Genomic DNA, 23,264 nt, shown 5'->3' with positions numbered 1-23,264 from the left:
GAAGGTCCAACTTTGCTTGGCTTTTGGCAGTTTTCTCACTTTCCCCCCTATATTTTCTGAGTTCCAACAGGTAGCTTTTCTTGCTGATCCATCCCTTCTTCCATTCCTTGTAGGTTTTCTGCTTTCTCTTAATAACCTATTTGAATGCTTGCTCATCCAGTTTAGTCTGTAATCTTTCCTCATGAATTTTTTCCCTTTGCTCAGGATGCAGGCCTCTGATAGTTTCTGCATCTTTGACTTCCAATAATTCCAAGCCTCCTCTACATTCAGATACTGAAGTTCTTCAGTACAGTCCACTTCCCTAACTAATTCCCTTAATTTTATAACGTTTGCCGTTTTGAAATCAACCCTAGCTGCAGACCTATTTTTGTTTATCCTTCCATTTAGCAAGCATGTAGGACCATTAATCATCTCCTGATGCACAGAACTGAGATTCTCAGCACCATGCAGGACCTAGCGGATGGATCTGCAGCAATGAGTTCCCAAACTGTGGTGGGGAGACAGACAGCATGCTCATCCCTATTTTGGCACTAGCCCACCTTGCTACTGAGTACTTCAACAGAAAGGCTACTTTTCTATCGTTATGCAAGCAATGATGGATCACAGAGAATGCTTCATTGATATCTCACATTTTGAAGAACACAGGACTTAGAAAGCTCAGAAAGCTGCAAGCAGAAACATTCTTTCCCAACCGGCAGATTACCATCAGTGATGCTGAAATGCCCATGCTGATCCTGGAGGACTCAGCCTACCCCTTGCTCCCCTGGCTCATGAAGCTGGGCACTGGCCACCTTGACAGCACCAAGGAAAGATTCAACTACCGGCTCAGACTGGCTAGGCTGTGGAGGAGCCTCAAATAGGTCCTGGCTTGCGGCATGATCGGAATCCCCCCTCACTGTTCACGAAAGGGGCTTCTGTTTTGGGCTCCTCAAAGGTACCCATAGTGGTTTGCAGAGTGCTGGTGGGGTCTCTGCCAAATATGGCATGCAGGTCCGCGGCTCAGTACCTGATCTGCTGTTATGCTCCTAGGCCTGGTATTCCTGACAAAGTTCCTTCGCTTTCACGTGGCACTGTTGCTGCTCTCTGTCATACCCCTTTGCCCGCATCCCCTGTGCAATATGATCGTAGATGTCCATGTTTCTATGGTTGGTCCGTAGCTGTGCTTTCACAGCCTCTTCTCCCCACAGGCTAAGGAGATCCAGTACTTGTGTATTCCAGGCAGAAACACACCTAGTCGTACATGATCTGTTGGGCAGCTGCACACAAGGGTGAGCTCCTAGGTGTGTAATCAGGATGAGGCACTCCACAAACATGTGGGAAGCTTAAGGGGTGGATGTGGCTTCCGGGCTCCATGACCCCAGGACAGTGGAGTTTAAAATTGTGGCCAGAATGGTCACTGTCACAGGGAACGGGGCATTGTGAGACAGCTGCAGGAAGACTGTTAGGGTCGAGTCAGGTCATGTAGTGTCTACACTCACACGATGTTGCCCTCATTAGGTCAACCATGGCTCTACGCCATTCAGGGAGATGGTTTTACTATACTGCTGTAAATGGATGCTTATGTCAGCTGGCGACAGATTTGAACATAGACATGAATACACAGACCTAACTTTGTAGTGTAGATCAAGCCTAAGTAACTTGCCCAAGATCACTCAGGAAGTCTGTAGCAGAGCAGGGAATAGAACCCAGGTCTCCCAAGTCCTAGGTGGGCAACAAGAAAACTTGGTTATTTAAGTGAACTTAACACTGGTGAAAAGGTGCTGGATTGGCAGTCCAGGTACAGCACTATGGCCGTGCAACCTTGCCCACACATGCCCCAATCCTCACCTGGAAGGGTGGGAGCATAAATCAGGTTCCATGCCCATTCAAACCATAACCACTCGGCAGAGACTGGCAAGAAGTGTTGTCAATTAGTGCCAACTGTGGTGAAGAAGTTTCTTAAAGGGCACATCTGTCTACAAAGAGCTGGAGTTAGAGTAGCAGTAATTCCATCATGACCAAACAGACAGCAACATTTAGTTCCTACTGACCTTAGCTGGATTTCAAAAGGTTTTAAAAGGATCCCAATGTGTAATTCACAAAACAAAAAAGAACCAGAGTGATGCAGGGGGAAAGCAAGAAGGGATGCTGGGGCGATGCATACATTCTATACAGAAGAGAGGAAAAAACAGTCATAAATCAACAAATTCTAGAGGATTTCAACATACACTCTTCAGACTGTGAAATTCAGAGAACAATCAGGTCACAAGCTGATCTTCCTTGCATGTGTACTCCTCTGAGGGATCCCAAACTGGATTATTCAGCCAAATTGATAACCAGGCACTCTGAATCCCTGGTTAAGAAACCTGCCTTATAATCTGAGCTAGTGTCTCCAGTGGTTTGTGCTGCTTTAACCACAGTGTGGTGTGGGTTTCACATTCTGAGGCCATTCTAAATACTTCAGACCACAGTGAGAATACAGGCTACAACAGGAAACAGATGTGGCTTAACCACAAACGCTACCTTTACTGAAAGAGCGAGTAGTTCTATGAAAGGCGGGGAGGAGGAAATCACACACAAGAAATGCAAATGATCTTTCCTCTGGGCAAGGGTCTTGCAAATCAGTCAAAGAAAACAATATCAATACAAAACTTCAAAAAAAATATAGCATGTTGAAAATAAAATTAATTAAAACAAAAAATAGTGGCCATATCTTAAGATGCTGATGACCAAACACGATGTGAATAATACATACAACTTAATATCTCATAGTATTGTTTCCATCTGAAACCAAAAAACTTCAGAGTGGAATTTTGCACCAGAGCAATTTGTTCGGTGTCTCAATTTTTGCCAAATATTCTAGATGTAATTCACTTCTGAATACCAACAACAACGAAGTGATATAAGTGGGCTGATGCAGTGACATTCCACTTCTGGCAGCACTAGCTGACATTTGACTGGTGGTCTCAATCTAGTCAAAACACCTTGGCCATTTCATCAGTAAATTCCAGTCAGTTCCAATTAGAACAGGAAGGTTTGGCAAATCATTACTATGGTGTATTGGCAGAGTTATATGGGGGGACCCCAGTGAAGTGACCTTTCAGCATTTTCAGTATTATTTCTATTGTCATTCTGAAGATTACCTTAGCATCATTTCAGAACATGACTGAAAACACTCTTGTTGTTCGGTTCAGCTTACCTTTAAAGCTTTAAAAATAATTCAAAAGAATATAAGACACCCCAACAACACTTCACACCAAGTTGTCCCTCCTCAAAAATGCCCTCCCACCCCAAAAACAAAACAAAACCAAAAACCCACACTCTAAATAATCAATATGCTACACACTCCCCTGGAAAATCTGGCACTGTCATAGGCAGCAAACTGAGCGGGATGGATCACTGGTCTGACCTAGTATGGCCATTCTTAAATTCAGATTTGGCCAAGTTTGCAAGGCCTTATGCTCATCTTGATATAGTGTAGTTGTAGCCATGCTGGTCCCAGGATATTAGAGACACCAGGTGGGTGAGATAAGGTCTTTTATGGATCAACTTCTGAAGATATTACCTCTTCCACCTTGTCACTCAACTTGATGGCATTTCAGAACACAATAACTTTCGAATGCCACATCTGATCAACTCCAAAATGCCAGGGAATGTTCTAGGCATCAATAGGCACAATCATATTGATTTGGGTGAAATTCAGGAGACAGGAAAAGGAAAACGGAGGACACACAAAGCCCCTGGCATCTGGTTAGCAAACTTAGCAACTCCAACCACCTCTGTAACTGTCTATAGATCAAAGAACCAGCAGATGGCAGCCATTACCACCTTCCAGCATAACACACCCATCTCAGCTCTGCCCTTCCTCCCAACACGGTTTAAAATGTCGACACCCTGAATTACTTATCTCCCACACAGAAAGAACATAAATAAGAATGGTGGAGGTAAGGGGGAAAATGGGGGCACACAAAGAGCCCCTAGCATGGAAGCGAGAATGGGGAACCCTGGTATGGGGGAGACAGTGACACGGAGAGCACACACAGCCCCTGCCATGGGGAGCATGGGGGTTTCAGGAAATACAGTGGTCCAGGAAGGTGGCACACAAACAGCTCGTCAGGGGTGAATGCAGGAATCCAAGGAGCCTCTAGTGTATGCATTGTGCCCATCTTACACAAGCAATGAAGTGTGACCCTCTAGTTCAGACATTTTAATTTTTGAGGTAGTTATTAGCTGGTCTAGCATGGGATCTGTACATGTATATACACAACAGTATGCAAAACTAATATCATTACTTAATATGGACAATACTTATAATGTGATGGTAAAGAAGGCAAATTTGTAATAATTCTACTCAAGATCTAATTGTTCTTTCCATGTAAGGTGTTACAGAACCCACTTTTGCTCTCAGATAAAACACCGTAAGTGTATAACAAGGATATTGCCCAAAAACTTACTAAAATTATATCTTTTCTGCATTTCCTTTTCTATTACTGCAGACATCATAAACATAGCACTTAGAGGAGAGGAAAGTGATCAGGAACAGTCAGCATGGATTCACCAAGGACAAGTCATGCCTGACTAATCTAATTGCCTTCTATGACGAGATAACTGGTTCTGTGGATGAAGGGAAAGCAGTGGACGTGTTGTTCCTTGACTTTAGCAAAGCTTTTGACACGGTCTCCCACAGTATTCTTGTCAGCAAGTTAAAGAAGTATGGGCTGGATGAATGGACTATAAGGTGGATAGAAAGCTGGCTAGATTGTCGGGCTCAACGGGTAGTGATCAATGGATCCATGTCTAGTTGGCAGCCAGTATCAAGTGGAGTGCCCCAAGGGTCGGTTTTGTTCAATATCTTCATAAATGATCTGGAGGATGGTGTGGATTGCACTCTCAGCAAGTTTGCAGATTACATTAAACTGGGAGGAGAGATAGATACGCTGGAGGGTAGGGATAGGATACAGAGGGACCTAGATAAATCAGAGGATTGGGCCAAAAGAAATCTCAAGAGGTTCAACAAGGACCAGTGCAGAGTCCTGCACTTAGGACGGAAGAATCCCATGCACCGCTACAGACTAGGGACCGAATGGCTCGGCAGCAGCTCTGCAGAAAAGGACCTAGGAGTTACAGTGGACGAGACGCTGGATATGAGTCAACAGTGTGCCCTTGTTGCCAAGAAGGCCAATGGCATTTTGGGATGTATAAGTAGGGGCATTGCCAGCAGATCGAGGGACGTGATCGTTCCCCTCTATTCGACATTGGTGAGGCCTCATCTGGAGTACTGTGTCCAGTTTTGGGCTCCACACTACAAGAAGGATGTGGAAAAATTGGGAAGAGTCCAGCGGAGGGCAACAAAAATGATTAGGGGACTGGAACACATGACTTATGAGGAGATGGGGATGTTTAGTTTACGGAAGAGAAGAATGAGGGGGGATTTGATACCTGCTTTCAACTCCCTGAATGGGGGTTCCAAAGAGGATGGCTCTAGACTGTTCTCAGTGGTAGCAGATGACAGAACAAGGAGTAATGGTCTCAAGTTGCAGTGGGGGAGATTTAGGTTGGATATTAGGAAAAACTTTTTCACTAGGAGGGTGGTGAAATACTGGAATGCGTTACCTAGGGAGGTGGTGGAATCTCCTTCCTTAGAAGTTTTTAAGGTCAGTCTTGACAAAGCCCTGGCTGGGATGATTTAATTGAGGATCGGTCCTGCTTTGAGCAGGGGGTCGGACTAGATGACCTCCTGAGGTCCCTTCCAACCCTGATATTCTATGATTCTATTCCACTTCTGTTATTGCATAAACTCACTCATTTCCCATCAGACAGCTTCTCCCAATGTATCAATTAAGCAGTGTCTCAAATCTAGCATTTTTAACACCCTAATTACTTTCATGGTGACAAATTGATTTCAGAAACAATGGATTGTGTTATCATTGGGATTGACTCAGGCCAAAGATACCCAAGTAAATAGGGGAAAAACAGCTTCTATTTACAAACTTCCTGACAATCAACAATGACATCCTCTAGGAAATCTCAGTAATACAAAAGAAACTACATTTGGTAGTAAAGGATCAGACAGAAATTACAGTTGAAATGAAGGATAAACAGGGTTGAGAGCATAGAGACAACCTAAAAAATGTCAGAGAGAGAGAGGGGTAACATCTATATACAAATAAAAAGTTTTAAATGGGCAAATAAGTATTCCCGATAATGGAATAGAAACTTCAAGCATTCAACACTTCTAAAACATGGTGGAATGACCTCAAAGGAGTAATATATTACGTGGGCACAAACTACACAAGGATAGATTAGATTGTAGATATGGAGGGGGAGCACAACAACTTAAAGATTCCATGAAAACAACACATCAGAGTGGAGGGGACCATAAAGTTTGGATATAAATCCCAAATCATAAGAACAGGAATATATCTACTAGGGTTGTATTACCACACTTCAGAGAATGAAAGGTATTAGGTTTTGTAGTGTTGAGGGTGATCTGAGAGAGAATTTAAAGTTAATGAGGCAATAAAAATGGGTGATTTCAACCACCCACATATAAACTGGTCATATGGTTTAGAGTTTGTGGAACAGCTACTTCGAGAACACACAAGAGGAGAAGTTACTCTGGATTTAATCCTAAATCCAACATCCATCTCAGCTCAATGTGCAGCCATGCTCAGAAAAGCAAATAAAGTGTTAGGATGTTTAAAGAATGTGGAAAAAATAATGAAAAAAAAATACTATAATGCCATTCATTATATAACTAAATATAAACCTTCACCAGGAATACTGTATTCTGTTCTGGTAAACCTACCTCAAAAAAGATATAGGAATAACAGAAAGAGTTCAGAAACAAAATCCCTCAGCCCGTGGCGCTTCCTGCAGCCCCCATTGGCCTGGAATGGTGAACCACAGCCAGTGGGAGCTGCAATTGGCCAACCCTGCGGAAGCTGCAGGTAAACAAACCGGCCCGGCCCACCAGCAGCTTTCCCTGATGGGACGCGTGCCAAAGGTTGCCAATCCCGGATATAAAACAGTTTCTGTCTGGAGAAAAAAATTTCCCCGGAACCTAACCCCCGCTATTTAAATGAATTCTTATGGGAAATTGGATTCGCTTAACATTGTTTCGCTTAAAGTAGCATTTTTCAGGAACGTAACTACAACGTTAAGCAAGGAGTTACTGTACATCTCTCATTTGTACAATATACCAGGGGCAGAATTAAGAGGCAAAGTGGTTTCAGATGTATGCTTCATCTGCATTTACTTCTAATATCTACAAGAGCTATTGGTTCTGTCTAAATGTAACTATACAAAAACATGTGTGTTCAACTTGGCAGGGAGTTGACTGTTTCTACCTCTCAATTTTCAGTGCTTTATTAAAAAGTGAGGGTTGAACAAAAGCAATCAAGCTTGTCTACGCATCAGTATTTCACAATATACAGATATATGAAACAAAGAATGTCTCAATAGCATTTTTTTGAATGCTTGGAAAACAAAATTTTCTTATTAGGGTACTGATGAAATAGAGAGAGTGTTGTCATCAAAGGAAAATGTAGCCCTACAATTTCAGGATTAGAATGCAGAATGGAGCATTCTCCAGATGCCAAGCTTTTAATTCCCTGGTCATACACAATAAGGTCTTCTCTGTTCAAGACCTTTGTACCCCCCAAAAAAAATCTTAATAGCTTCCATTTTCTGTTGCCCGATGAAGCTGTGGTCTGAAAGCATGTGTGTACTTATGCTGAAAAGAAGCAAGATATAAAAGACGTTCCCCATTAATCATCAGGGTTAGGGAAACTAATGCTAGGCATGATAAATAGAGTTGGGCATACAGAAACACTTCAAGTTAGAACTGCACTCAAAATCATTAGATAATGGTTGGATCTGTATGGGAAGCACACAGTCTTTGCTCAAACCCCCCCCCGCCCCTCCAGTAGGTGTATGTCTGTTTCATCACTGGATTTGAGAAGAATGGAGAAAAGGAAGGAGGATAGATAAAGGATAACTGAAGCAAAAACACACTGAAAAATTGCAAGGAAACCAGCTGTATCAATCATCAGAGGGGTAGTCGCGTTAGTCTGGATCCGTAAAAGCAGCGAAGAGTCCTGTGGCACCTTATAGACTAACAGACGTATTGGAGCATAAGCTTTCGTGGGTGAATACCCACACATACTCTATATCAATACAGGTTTTGCTGGCCATTTAAAATCCATCCTATGTCTTAAAACAGGTAGCATACGTGTCCAGAAGACCGTATTCACTTGAGCAGGAAAACAAAAAAACAGTTCAACAGAGCAGATCATACATTTTTAACCTCATAGCACGGCAGGAAAATCCTTTAAACCTGTAGCAAGTCAATGAGAAATCTTCCCCACTGGTAAGCACAATAGCAGCCATCCATTTCAATAGAAGTTTATCAGCAGTGAAACCTGACCGAGATAAATGAGGAAGCTTTTGAGCCACACAGCCTGCTTCTGCCTGCTGCAGGCTGCCAGATAAAATGGGAACAAAAGCTCCCTGCTGCACCCCCTACCATTCTCCATTAACCCCTGCTGATGTTTTATCATCATCTGGGGGCTCCAGAAAAGCATAGCATGAATCAGTGCGTAAAAATAAATAATAGAGCACATATGTGGCACAAACATACCAGAAATCTGGCTTGCAGGAGACACTGACTTCTTTAGTGATGCAATAAGATTACTATTTGAGTAATGCCACACATTGAAAAACAAAAAAGCAAGCACTATTTAATGATTTTGTATGGAAAATCTACTTGTATACAATAATGCGTAATCACACTGAAATGTCTCTTTGTCCATACACAAGGTCACTTATCAAGCAGGAGCAGGCTGAGTTTTCCTGACACCAGTTCCAAGTTCTACAATTAGACCATGCATAAGGCCCTTCATTTTCAGTTTTTAAAAGAACTTCACAGGAATTTATTAGTATTTATTCTAAAATTTTAAAAATGAGTGAAAAATAATTAAAAATTAAAAAGGAAGGGTAGTGGGCAAGGCAGGGCAGTAGGGTGACCATCTTTTCAGAAAGCAAAAGCAGGACACATGCAGGTGCCCTGCCCTCTGTGTGGTCCTGCCCCTCCTTTTCCTCCCAAATCCCCACCTCCTGCCCCTTCTCTTTCCCCAAGTCCCTACCTCCTGCTCCTCCTCTTCCCCCGAGGCCCCACCCCATGGGCTAGGCTGGAAGCTGGAGCAGGACTGTGCTAAGAGCCACCTAGGGAGTCCAGGCTGCTATGGGGAACCTCAGACCCTCCATCTGTCCTGGAGCAGCCTCTGGCCAGTGTGCCCAGCCTCTGGGGTGCACCGCCCAAGGGCAGGTGGAGGGTCTGGGACTCCAGGGCTCCCCACAGCAGCCCAGGCTCCCTGGGTGGTTCTTACATGCCCAGCTCCAGCTTCTGGCCTGGCAGAGGCCTCAGGAGGGAGAGGAGGAGGAGCGGGGGCAGGACCTCATGGTGAGGGGGGAGACTAAGGTCCACCTCTGCCCCTCCACCCTGTACCAGGAAGACACAGGCATCACCCTGAGCCTCAGACAGGCGCAGACCAGTGACGCAGGGAATCCAGGACAAATGCTGTCCCAGAGACATTGAGCCCGGAACCAGGACTTGGGCTCTGCATTTCATGACTGTCCAGCCCATTTCAGGGTGGGTGGTCACCCTACAGAGCAGGAGGTATGCTCACTACTCACAGGGGTTGGGGATACTTGTGATGTAGCCTCGTCTCCTAGGACCCGGGCTCCCTGCCTGTCTCGCTCCCCAACTGCGCAGAGGAAGCAGACAGGACTCCGGCACTTCAGCATGGCCAAGACAACAGTAGGCTACACCTTGGGGGTACTGACCCCCCCAACTCAGGCAGGGCATAGCCCTCTCCTGAACACAGCCTTTCAGAATAACGCCGTCCACTTCCTGGGGTCACACTGAAGGGTATGGGTCAGGATAGGGCTTTGTCCAGCAGGGAGCTCAGTACTCACAGAGTCTAATTGCTGGCTGGTACACAGTGGGGGAGAGAGATGGGCAGGGAGCTGGGTCCCGGCAGTCGAGACCACATGCACAAAGTGCCATCCACTTCCCCTGCAGGACAGAGCCCCCGACCCTGCCCCGGCCATTTAGTGTGATCCCAGGAACCAGATAGGGCTGCACTGAAAGGGCCAACAGGGGGCTCTCTCTGGGAACTGGACAGGGTGCAGCCTTCTGCTCCCCTTTTGTGCCTGATCCCGTCCACTTCCGCCACAAAAAATTCCTGGGCCCTGAAAAAGCTAAAATTGGTGAAAACTGGGTAAAGCCTGAATACTGACTTTTTCAAAATCCAAGAATTTTTTTTGGAGAAAAATCAATAAATACCAAAAGCAGGCTACACAACATCTCAAATTAAATTAAAATTTAATTCTGAGCTCCTTTTTTCTCTCCAAGGTTAAAGGATCATCTTATACTAAGGCTACACAAATAGTGGGGGGTTTTTTGTTTACTTTTTTTAAACAGCAGAGATCTAGTAATCTCCTTAGCATATGTACCATTTTGGTGAAAATGGTATTTGATATTCAGTTGTTTACCGTCTCAAAGGCTTGTACATTAGACACAAAGAGAGAGCAAATTTAGCCCAAAATTGAAGTTTATGAAAATTGGCCTATGGCAAATAGAAATGTTTCTTGTCCTCCCCTTTCCTCATTTTGCCCTTCACTGTTTCTTTTTTTAAAAGAAATGAAAGGGGGAAGGAGAGAAACCTATTCCCCCTGCAATGTTTGAAACCCTTACAACATTGTGCTACGCAGATAAGAACTCGGAAATGAAATTGACTAGAAATATGTGAAAATGACTAATTTATTTTAAAACTGTCTGAATTGGAAAAAAAGCACAAATAGTAAAACGCACATATGTTTACATAATTTTTTCCTAATGTGTTATTACCAATGTAAGTAAGGAAATCTGTTTTTTTTTAAACATATGGCTAAAGGTGTCCTTTTTAAACAAATCCTCCCAATAGCAACCCATCCCCACTCCCCAGACCCGGTTATTATTCCCAATTTATAGATAGAGAAACTGAAGAAGAGTAGTGAAATGACTTGCCCAAGGCCACAGAGGAAGTCCCTGGGATTAGAATTAAAGAGTTCCTCATTCAGAGTAAACCCTCCACACCTATGCTGCCTCCTGAAGACCTTCATGGCAAATATATCAGTGTCTATAGCTAGACAAATGGAAGTTGCTCTATTGTCTTAACTGTGTAGAATTAATTAAAAATGCCATTAACAAACCTCAATTTTGTCTGTTTTCGCATCTCCCCAATATATTTTGCTTTCTGCATAATCCAGGGCCAGTCCATTTGGCCAGCCAAGCGAAGTATTCACCAGCACAACTCTGTCTGACCCATCTAATGCAGCCCTCTCAATCTTTGGAATTTCTCCCCAGTCAGTCCAATACATGTATCTGCAATGGAGAGCAGAAGAGAAGTTTAAAAATACTTTAAAACCAATGCTTTCAACATTAATGCAGCTCATCTCTAATACCCCCACACCAAAACTATGTGATCAGAAGACATACAACACAGACCAATGCATTTCTAGAACATGATTTCTATCACTGAGGTGGTAAAATTCAACTTGTGCAATATGTCCTCAATGGTGCTTATATGTGTAAATGCACTGGTCAGTTTAAACAGAATTCCCATAACAACCCGCTGCAATTCTCATAATTGTATAGCCATTTTTAACAAGCTTCAATTAATAGCCAGTTCTACTTAGTTACCCAAATCTGGAAACATGGGCAAAGACCAGAAAGAAATAAAGAGGACCAGTCAATTAATCAAAAAGTAGAAATAGTTCATTTGTCCCCATTTGGTAACTTGCAGATAATCCAGGTTTTTTAATTTCAAGCAAAAAGAGTATATGTAATATTCATGTTCCACTATCTGCATCGGTGTACATATAGGCATCAGTTCCTATTTTACTAAATTTTTGTTTGTGTTTTATAGTCAGGGACAGGGTTGACTTTTTTAAAAATCTTTTTCAGCTAGAGATGTTCACGCACAGTGTTAAACAAGAACTGACACTAACGGTTCAGATGTAATTTATTTAGTAATTCTGAGAAATTGCAAAATGAGAAACAGGAAAAGAATAGGAGGAAGAGGTTGAAAAAAACTAAAAAATTTTAACTTTGGAAACGTAAGACCTCCCGCAAATCAAATGGTATTAAAGATCACTTGTTCTTAAATTGTCAAATCAGTGTACATATATCTGCATAGCCCAGATCATGTTACAGTTAAAGCCAGATGAGTGAAAGTGAGTTTAATATCATGATAAAAAAATTGGTATTATTTATACTCCTGAAAACAGACAGGCTTGAACTCCACTAGAAAGATCACTAGGGTTTGTATTTTTTGTTTGCCTTTTAAAGAGACCACAGTGTATTTGGCATCAGAGAGCTACAATGAATCTCTGCCATTGTTAAAGGGTACACATTACATTTCTGAATGATACAACTTTCTAAAACATTTATAAACACTTCCTTACCCAATCATGGGATCCAATACGATTGCTCTTGGTTCTTCCAAGTCTTCTGATATCAAGATCTTTCTCATAGTCCCGTTAAGTCTTGTCACTTCTATGCGGTCAGTGCCGGTGTCAGTCCAATAAAGGTTTCGGGCAACCCAGTCCACAGCAATGCCATCGGGATGCGCAATCTGTGCCGTGACAACGAACTGACTAGCTGATCCATCTATGAAAGAGCGGCGAATGGCCCTCACCTCATCATCAGTCCAATAGATGTATCCTTCCACGGGATCATAGTCAATAGCAATGGCATGACGGATGTCCTCTAGCTGCAAGACAATGTCTGTAAAATCCGGGGTATCCAAGGAAATGCGCCTCAAGTCCGTCCTGCGGGCTAGGAGCAGTAATTCGGTGGCACCTGAATATACCAAAACCAAACAAAAAAAAAATACCGTTAATTCAAAAATTGCACATGATAAATATGTAGATTCTTAGCAAGATTCTCAGCTGGTGCAAATTAGTGTGGCCCCACAGACTTCAGTGGTACTATGCAGATTGATTTGCACCTCTGGAGAATCTTGCTCAAAGTTCTTCAGTGTGAATTTTGGATCCAGTGCTGAATGATTCAGAGGACATTTCCTGTAGAAATGGACTATTAAAATCTGCATGATACTAAGAAAATGTTGATGAATAGTGCCCTTTTGGTCCAACTTGAATTGTACATAGCATGTAAATTTTGCAAAGTTTAATATATTACAGTATGTTTTAGATACGTAGACTTGGCAAAATTAGATTTTTTTATATATAATTTCAATGGCTAATACCCATTAATTTTTAAGGTTTTTTTAAGACTGAAAATGTAAATCGATAACAAAGCTGTGGAAAATTAAGGGAGGGTTTATAACTGTTACAATACAAATTGTCGACATCACATGTCAAAATATACAAGGTAAAATATGCTTAAATCAAATAAATAAACTCTCAAGCAGCATTTTCTTATTCTATCTGTAAATTTTAATTATCAATGGAAATACTTTTTCATCGGGGTGAGTGTATGGCGAAATCAATATTTACCAATAAAAATTGAATCCTTCCAAAAGCACTGAAACCAAATCAACAAATCTGTTGTGACTATATTGAAACCAACAGTTGGCTACCCTCTCATAGATAACATATCTGGTGGCAATAGGGAAAAACCTTTTATTAAAAAAAAAAGTGTGTGTTTAAACAGTGACATACCTATGAAACAAGCTAATATAAAACAATGAGAGTGACCCTCCTGTGAAATTCCTGTGTCAAGCAACCTGGTTTGTTTAACAGGGGGAAATGCATCATATTGCTGGGATTGACTCTCATGAAGCTGGATGGACTCTTCATTAACACATCTAATGAAAGAAGTCTGTATCAAGATGTGAAGACCACTACTACATAGGCTTACAAAGTCATGCTGAAATGAAGTGTACTGATGCCTTTACAACCTTTACATTTACAGAGGGGAAAAAAATCTGTTCATTTATGCTGTAGCTGATTTTTCCATGGAGTACAGCACAAGCTAGTGGTGAATTTGTCATTGTATCTGAAAATATTTTTATTTTCAATAATAATTTATTTTGCAGGATTTTAAAGTTTTTATCCTATGCCAATGAATTTCATTTTTATTTAAGATAAACTAACTTAACTGGAATGGGTGAGGTGATTTATCTATGTGGTAAGGAGTGACCGGATGAGTTTAAGAGGATCCCAAGCAGGGCTGGGTTTAGGGGGTAGAAAGCAGAGCAATTGCTTGGGCCCCAGAAAGCTAATGTACATGTTTCAGCCCTGAGCAGCGGCTGAAGCCCAAAGCCCTGAGCTTAAGGTAAGTGGCTGTAAGTTTTTCTAGTGCGGGGTGGGGGTCACACTTTACTGTCAGTTTGTTTGTTTTTTAAGTCCAAAGAGGGTCGCCAGCACAAAATGGTTGAGAAACACTGCTAAAGAAGATGGTGATTTTGAACAATAAAAGTTTAGAACATTAATACAAGTGTTCTTTCTTAAAAATGGACTAAAAAGACTGTGTTATTCTCCATCCTAAACCATCGCGTTCTCGTTTAGAAATGTATACATTTTTCAGCTATTTAGCTAGTAGAAAACTCTTCTTTTATGCATTATCCAATGTAGGTTTTCCCCATCCCGCAGCTATATTTTATGCCTTCTTTAAACTTTAACATGAGACTTAAACAAAAGAAAAAGAGACCAGGGTTACAAGGGTATGCTACACAGCAATTAAACACTCGTGGTTGGCCCACGTCAGCTGACTCAAGCTCAGGTTGCGAGGCTATAAATATACAGGGTAGATGTCCGGGCACAGGTTGGTGCCCAGGCTCTGGGACCCTCCCCCATCACAGAATCTGGAACCCAGGCTCCAGCCTGAGCCTGAACGTCTACACTGCAATTAAACAGCCCGAAAGACTGAGCCCGAGTCAGCTGACATAGGCCAGCTGCGGGTGTTTAATTGATGTGTAGAAATACACTACAAGTCCCATGATTACAAAAGTTAAAAAAAAGTAAGCAACCTTGTCACTTTAACGTACCATATCCACAAAAATAAATAAATAAATAAATAAAATCAAATCTTGATTCGATGTCAAGGTCAAAACATACTTACATTGAATTACCATATATACAGTAATAGATGCACAAATAATCAATTTGCACCAACTACCTCAACTATTCATAGTCAATTAACAAAAGATCCTCCAATACAGCCTCATCAGAATCTACATCACCTTTTATCCAAGCTTCCATTTGACCTAAATTGTAGAAATTATCATCATCAACTGCAGTTAAAGTGGTAGGAATGCATTACCATCAGGTTTGCAGATGATTAAAAGAAGTCATATGAAGTATTTCAGATAGTAATTTTAATATGTAACTTTAAAAAACTTTCTTGGACATGGGTGAAAGTTATGATCATTTTGAAGAACTATTGCCAGTTTGCCAGAAAGACTTCAGGTGAGTAAAGTACTGTCTGTGCTGAAATTCACCCTTAAAATTGACAAATTGACCTTCTGATTGTTCTCAAATAAGCTCCATTTCAACACAGCATTGACAAAAGAAAAAAGAATTTTGTTTTGTCAAACAGACTGCAGGCTGGTCTCCACTGTAGAACATACATCGACATAGCTACATCTCTCAGGAGTGTGAAAAATCCATACCCCTGAGAGACGTAAACTTACCGACCTAACCCCTGGAGTAGACAGTGGTATGTCTATGGAAGAATTTGTCTGTTGGCCTAGCTACTGCCTTTTGGGGAGAATTACCAATGCCGACAGAAGTACCCCTCCCATCAACGGAAGTATTGTCTACACTGAAGTGCTACAGCGGGGCAGCTGTAATGTTGCAGATGTGCTGCCATAGCACTTTAAGTGTAGACATACCTGTGTCTCTAGGACCCGTGTCTCTAAGACCTCATTCAATAACAGGAAATTATTGGCTTTCAGTTAACCTATGTTGCACACCGGATGTTTGAGCTAAGAATTTCATGGTCTTTATCTAGGAGCATAGCAAACATTCCACTCATCAAACAAAACCAACCCCGCAAAAACATGGCCAATCAAGCAATAAAGAGTTTAAAATGTTCTTTAAAGTGATTATCCACACCTCTGTAAACAGACAACTTATCTGGCTAGTTATATCGCTTTTGAAAGCCATTCTGTTGGGAAAATGGGAATTGATTAGCAGAGAAGCACCTCATCAGAAGTTTAGGTTGAAGCGGTGTAACTTCAGATGATCTCAGCAGGCTCTCCTTGTCCTGACTAATACCAAAAGTAGTAAATCTCAGAGGTTGGAATATCTATAAGATGACCACTGGCCACATATCACCACCTTGATCATCATCAAGGAATAAATAAGGGAAGACTCCAAACTAAAAACTAGACAAACTTGTACGAAACATCCGTTGAAAAGCCTCATATAACATTGGATTGTGAGGACTATGTTCAGAGGACTATGCAAGACATGAAGTTTTTAAATCTCAGTATTTTGTTAATTCAAATTCCAGAGGTCATTAAAAACAAACACATACACACAGGACTAAAGTCCAGCTTCAAGACTCTGTACATACACCATCAATTTTCTAAGATAATTACCCAGAATAGTTGCAGCTTGTAACTTTTGTCCTTTGACCCCACGGTAACAAAGTTTCACTTAAAATTTTTGTGTTTTTGTTTTGCTTTGGTACAAGATTAAAACCAAAACCAAAAAGCTTCTACCTCCACTGGTGAACAATACAGGAAAAAATCATACCGGGTACACATACTTAAGAGGAAAAAATGCAGGAAAGAGGATTTCAGGTTTGTGCATGCCTGTGTATAGGGTTTCAAGTCATCATTTACTGGGGCACTGTAACTCCTTATGAATATACAAAATGGCTCATAACCCCACTACCACTATGACTTCAGTGGGAGAGGGGAACACACTGGAGCTACCAAATGTAATGTGCTTTTTTAATTCAAGTGTTACGGAACTATATTTAAAGTTAGCATTTAACAGTAAGCCAAAAATACTGAAGTAGTGCTATAAATTAAACAATCGGGCAGGTTTTGAAAATCAGGTCCTCTGATTACCATCTTGCTGATCTCCCACACAATTTATGAGAATTTTAGCACCCAATAGTTTATATACGATTAAAGTTGGAGACCAAGACCAACATTTAAAAAACATTTTAAAAAAATATCTATCTATACGGGTTCCTAAAGTTAGGTGTTCATGGGAACTCACTGGGTGCTCAGTTCTTTTTGAAAAGTCAAGCCACTTATTTAGGTGTCTAAATATGGACACAGAAGCCTTACTCTAGGGCACCCATGTTTGAAAACTTTAGCCTACTTTTATTAAGCAGTTTGAAAGCTGGCAGTGCATTGTATTAGTTCTACTACTCCTAATATTTCTCTAGAAAGTCTCTACTAATAATCAAGTCTAATTTAAACACATGGGGGGAGGAAAAGAGATCTAGGAAAGAATGGGAAGAAGCAAGCGGACACTTGCAATGACATGACTTTAAAGTCACGTGTGTCACGACCTGGCAAGCTTTACAATGAATTCCAGCTTTACAATAGTATAAACAAAGCATCTGCTTGTTGCCCTGGTGATCTGTACATTATTTTACTTTAAAACCACTGTTGGTCCGTCAGAATAACAGTATTTTCTTGGTATCGGTCCAGCACTATATAAATAACAACACCCAGGCCTACCACAAGTCTAATGCTCTCTCTGTGCCTTATCAAGTGTAAGTAATGAATAAATTCTCAATACAATTATTACATATTTGATTGAACTTCCTGCTCCTAAAAATCTTTGCCTTGATTTTTATCCCATCCATTGTTGTACCTGTTGCTGTCAGTCTGCCCCTGCTACTACAGGAGGAGAGAAGAGATAGAACCCCAGCAAGATTTCTCATCTAGATGACAGCAGCCTTGAATTTGCAGAGGAAAAGGAAGAAGTGTCCAGAAATTAATGGCAAATTTCTCTCTTGTTTAAAGGAGGTGGGGAAAGGAACAATTTTAAAGTTAAGAATCTTGATATGTATAAGGAAATCTGGATTCAGGCTTTACAGGCTGTGGAGGCAGAGAATTTAGGAGTTTCAAGGGGTACTCTTAAACTGCAACAGGAAATACAGAGTTCTGGTAGCTGTCCTCAAGACAAGAAAAAAAGAAAAAAAACAGTATAAGGGTTGCTAGATATGGATGGGATAAAGAATGTCTCTTCTTGACAGTGAACAGGAAAATCAAAGCAAGATTCACAGTCAAAAAATTTTTTATTTATTTATTTATTTTTTAACAATGCTACATTAGAAAAATATTAGGTCTCCTCACTGAGTGAAAGCAACTACTGTAGTGTTTATTCCTTTCCAAGTGCCAACAGTTAAACTGTACTGGTGGTAGAAAAAGTGGGAAAGAAGAAGAAAATGTCTAGCGCACATAAGGACACAGAGTGCAAGTGAATGAATGGGGAATCTTCCCAAGATAAACAAGAACGCAGTAGGCCTCTAAAAACAAACTCAAATTTTACCATTAAACAAAAAGAAATGTCAATCAAACAGCATATATACAGCCAGAGTGTCAACAGAATTAGGTTCATATGGATGCATGTCATACTGAAAAACACCCCAAAGTGCTTTACAGAACAGCAAGCTAAAGTATCAGTAGTTCAATGACAATGTAAGTAAAGTATACTGGCTGTAGCAGTTGCATGCTCAAAACAGCTCAGTTAGCCTTGGACATATCGATTGAGGAATTGCTGGCTGGCAACCGGGTCAGTCTCCCTCTTTTTTCTTTGAGTAATAGGGATTTTTGAACTTTCACCCAGATGTTGGAGGAGTGTTAGCATTGGAAGTAAGCCAAAGTCCCAATTACATAACTGTTTTCTTTTGGAAGGGGAGTGGAAATTAAAAGTAACTGACCAGTCAGTATAATTAGTCATGAGGAGAATAACTAACTTTATCCTAGCTCATACATCAACCCTTCCTAAAATACTTTGGAGAGAAGTTTATGGAATCTACCCAAAACAGGAAAGGGGAAAAAAAAGAAAAGGTATTGTTCTGAATAGTCAGAAAAAATGAAGTTCCTCTAAGGTGCTATTTAAAAAAACCCAAAACACTAGAAAAAACACTTTGCTATAAACTGAAACTATTCAAAAATGCTAGTTGTCATGGAAACTGCTCAACGAGGGTCAGCCAGCCTCACCTTTGGCTGCAAGGTTCATCTGTCAATGCCAAACCACTGCAAACATGCACACAATAATCACCCTCCAAATCTTTCCTGTTCTGGCCAGCGCGCTAATCTAACATTCCAGAAAAATAAGGATCTCTGCTTCTCAGAGGTATTCCTTTCAGTATGAAACAATTTATTATTTAGTTTCAGAGCTATCATGATTTTTGCTCAGACCACCACTAGAAGATAAAATTGCCTTGAAAGAAAGAGGCATTGTCTCTCTCCTCATTTTCACTGCTCTTTAACTGGAAATCATCTTTTTTCCCAGCAAAGTCAAAAACATGTTACATTTCAAAACCTCATCTGAAACTTTAATTATTCAGCTTTTTTTGGTTCTTTCAGCACAACTGAAATTTACTGAATGGATCTGGCTCACAGGGAAAAATTGATTTTTTTAATTCACTGTGTTCAATTTCACTCTTTCCAGGACAGACACATTTAACAGGCCAACTGCAGAGTAAAAATGGAAAATCAATTTATTTCACTAATATCAGTAAGCAGCCTACAAGAGGAAGTCTACACATAAACAAGAACAGATTTACTTCTTTTAGATCCTTGGGAGTCCTGCTGGCCTGCTCTTTTTAACTGCAATGCCCCACAAAATTCACAATTTTGACATTTCACAACTACCAAAAGCAATCAAAGGCAACTTGGAGCTGGCCCTGTAGGGCTCAGGAAAGTCCTGCCTCCCTCACCCACAGCAGCCCCAAGTCTCTGTCACCTTTGCCACCTCAAAGAAGGAGCACAACTGTCAAAGATACTTTTTTTTTTTATTATTATTATTATATAATCTCTGGGCAAAGCATAACAACTTTGAAAGCTGGACCATACCCCACACACAGGCCTTCCCTGGTTCCCTTTGGTCCTATCCTCCCCCAGCAAAAGTCTCTTAGCAACTGTGATTTACCAGAATGATGCGTACTAGGGCATTAGGTAAGCACAGTGGGACATCCTAGAATGTGAAACAAGGCTTGAGGTGTATATATTTTTACTTTGTTTTGCACCGACTACTTTAATCCTGTTTAGCAGTGGGGTATACAGCACGTATTGACTAAGGAAATGGATTTTCCATTTTTAATTTCCATTCCACCTCTTAAAAGGTGGGCTTGTTATTTTGGATCATTCAGAGAGTCAGGCAGAGTCATAGAGTTTAAGACCAGAGTGACCACCAGATCATCTCATGTGATCTCCTGTATATCAGAGGCCACAAAACACCACCCAGCCGCCTCCACACCGAACAACCATAATTAGATCAAAATATTATAGCCCTCAGGAGACTAAACTATTGTGTGCCACAGGCAGAGAACAGGAGGAACACACAACTTGATACTGATATGATCATCTAAGTCTCTGTTGCACATACTCTACATATCACTTGCACAATGCTTTAAAGTGATTCTTAGTAAATAAAATCACTGATATATGAAGAGCTATGCTGTATGTCTGAACAGGAGCACACTAATGGTTCAGTATCTCATGTTCTTATGGAGAGAATGGAGTAAAAATTGACTCATCATGAACCAGGCAAAGAAATAAGCTGATATATTTTATGGCTGTGAATATCCAGAATCTGATATCAGAATTTAAATCATTATATGAGATTTTTATTTATGAAAATAAATACTCTTCACCCACATGCCTCAGATAATTTATTTTGACAGGTAATAAAAACATTAGCTTGTTCATCATGGTAAGGGTGGGAAAGTAAATTTTTTGCATGGGCTGGCAATTCCTCATGACAATTTTGCAAGGCTGCTTTAGAATCTTTATGCTTTTTTGCTCTTCTATGTACAAGAGGCAATTTATTTTAATAAGGTTCTCACGGACACAACTAGCCATGTTAAACAATCAGGCGGAGTGAAATAGGAGGAGATAAGAGGAAACACTGAAGAGCAGCTGACAAGTCCTAGAAAATGTCTTAAATTAAATATAAAAGGGTACGTTAATAAACATTTTTTTTCAAATTATTCTATTTAAAATTAATTCTGCCTGTATCATTTTATGGGTTCCCCCCCCCCCTTGCTACCTTTTCAGTGGGGAGAGAGTCTGCATGAAAAAAGGTTCTTTGTTTTACAAGAGTTAATTTGATCCTGATACTTACTCTTCAGCTGTTTGACATCAGGATCATTATAGCAATCCGATCCAATGTTAAAAATTATTTAGATTTTCAAACTTGAGTGCCTAAAGTTAGGCACCTGAATCTATATTTAGGCACTTCAGTAAACATCACTTGATTTTCAAGGAGGGGTGTTGAGCAGTCATATTTCCCTAACAAGTCAGCTAGATCTCTGGGTGCTCAACACCTCTGGAAATAATGCCACGCTTATTTTAGTGCCTAAATATAGATTCAAGTGCCTAACTTTAAGCACATGATCTGAAAGTTTCAGCCTATGATGTTAGGTATGAATGGGGTCGGATAAGTGGCAGCATTAAAGAGATATTTTGCTTGGTTGGATCTCGAAGAAGGGATGAAAATATTTAATGTACAACAACAGAAGTGCTTTACAGACATTAATTCGTTGAGGCCAGGTCTACACTACAGACTTACATCAGTAGAACTGTGCTGCTCAGGGGTGTGAAAAGTCCACACCCCTGAGCGTCAGAGTTATAACAACCTAACCTCCGGCATACAAAGGGGAGAGCTTCTCCGTCAATATAGCTCCCACCTCTCAGGGAGGTGGATTAACTGTACCGATGGGAGAAGCTCTCCCATCATCATAGGAGCGTCTTCACTTCAGCGCGACAGTGGTTCAGCTGCACCTATGCAGCGTTTTAGGTGTAGACCTGCCGTCAGAAGCAATATATGAGGTAGTTGTTACCTCCTTTTTTAAGAGATGAGGAAACCAAGGCTCAAAATGCTTGCCCAATGCCACACAGTCAATCAGTGGCGGTGCTGGGACTAGACCCCAAATCTTGTCTCCAGTACCTATTCTTTAGCCATGAGACCATGCCTTCTCTTTTAAAAAGTAGAGAGATGAACATATTAACAGAACACAATTAGAAGTTTTCCATGCATGTGCAAGTCTTCAGGGAACATTCCCTATAATTTACATCTGTATTGGAAAAGCATAAATCATTCTATCCTACTATTTCCCATAATAATATTTCCAACCCACGAGCCCCTTCATATGCATTATCCAATTAAATGGACAAACACCTTTCTTGCAGAAACTACATCAACTTTATTCCAAAATAATCTTTCAAAAACAAAGCCTACCATCTTTGCAGTTCTTTCCATTCTCAAGGAGTTTCACACCAGTGGGACAAGCACACTGATAAGAAGGCTTGATAGGAGACATCAAACACAAGTGGGAGCAGCCACCATTATTACTTCCACATGGGTTTGTAGCTGTTGAACATAAATCACACAGATTAATATTTTTGATAACAAATGACCTCGTCTCATGTGTCAGGAGGCACAAGGCTTTTTTAAGAGTCTGTGTTCGGAAAGTGGATAAAGGAGGAAATAATAAACACAGAACAAGTAAAAGTTAATTCCAAGCATTAAGAGTTGATAATTATTGTACCCAACTGCAAAGACATTGCATATTTCCTTTCTTGAAAATGTGGCATTTGGCTCTACATAGGATTCTTGTTTCATCTGTGCTCTTATCAGTTTCACAATCTGCTCAGCACCAAAACAAGCAGCAGCATGTACAAAAATACAAAATGCAAGCAAGATAAATTCACTAAAAGGTTAAGATGGTGGTTACCCTACAAAGCTAGTCATGTTTAACACCATTAGCCACATTAACAATAGTTTCCATTCAGGAACATGGACTTCTCAGGTAATGCTCAAGAGAGAGAAAAAGTAAGTCCCCTATTGTTTAAATCTCCAGCACACAGCCCCCTTAAAAATAAATAAATAAAAAGGAACGCTGCACAGCATCACTATGGCAGGCAAGAGGAGGAGGAGGAGGGGTGAGATGTTTTATTAATGTTAAAGAACAATGTAAAGAATACTCAGTGTCCCTTTAGGTCTATTCCCAAGTCCCCTGCTTTGGAAACTGTTGCATCATAAAGCAAATGTAGCCATCCAGCTCTCACGTAATT

General features: G+C 40.8%; 1 protein-coding gene across 3 annotated transcripts in view; it reads right to left on the bottom strand.

The window, feature by feature from the left end:
• The window catches only part of LRP6 (LDL receptor related protein 6), a 196,133-nt gene that overhangs the window by 62,315 nt on the left and 110,554 nt on the right, over positions 1–23,264 (bottom strand). For all 3 annotated transcript variants that reach the window (XM_037914179.2, XM_037914184.2, XM_043533900.1), the window contains 3 exons: positions 22,429–22,560; positions 12,490–12,886; positions 11,236–11,407 (listed from right to left, as the gene is read on the bottom strand). In XM_037914179.2, coding sequence (XP_037770107.1) covers positions 11,236–11,407; positions 12,490–12,886; positions 22,429–22,560 — 701 coding nt within the window. The remainder of the gene's footprint in view (positions 1–11,235; positions 11,408–12,489; positions 12,887–22,428; positions 22,561–23,264) is intronic.

Source organism: Chelonia mydas, chromosome 1 (genome assembly GCF_015237465.2).
Source record: "Chelonia mydas isolate rCheMyd1 chromosome 1, rCheMyd1.pri.v2, whole genome shotgun sequence".
NCBI classification, from domain to species: domain Eukaryota; kingdom Metazoa; phylum Chordata; order Testudines; family Cheloniidae; genus Chelonia; species Chelonia mydas.
The sequence above is the reverse complement of the archived record's forward strand: the minus strand, read 5'-3'. Positions and strand labels throughout refer to the sequence as shown.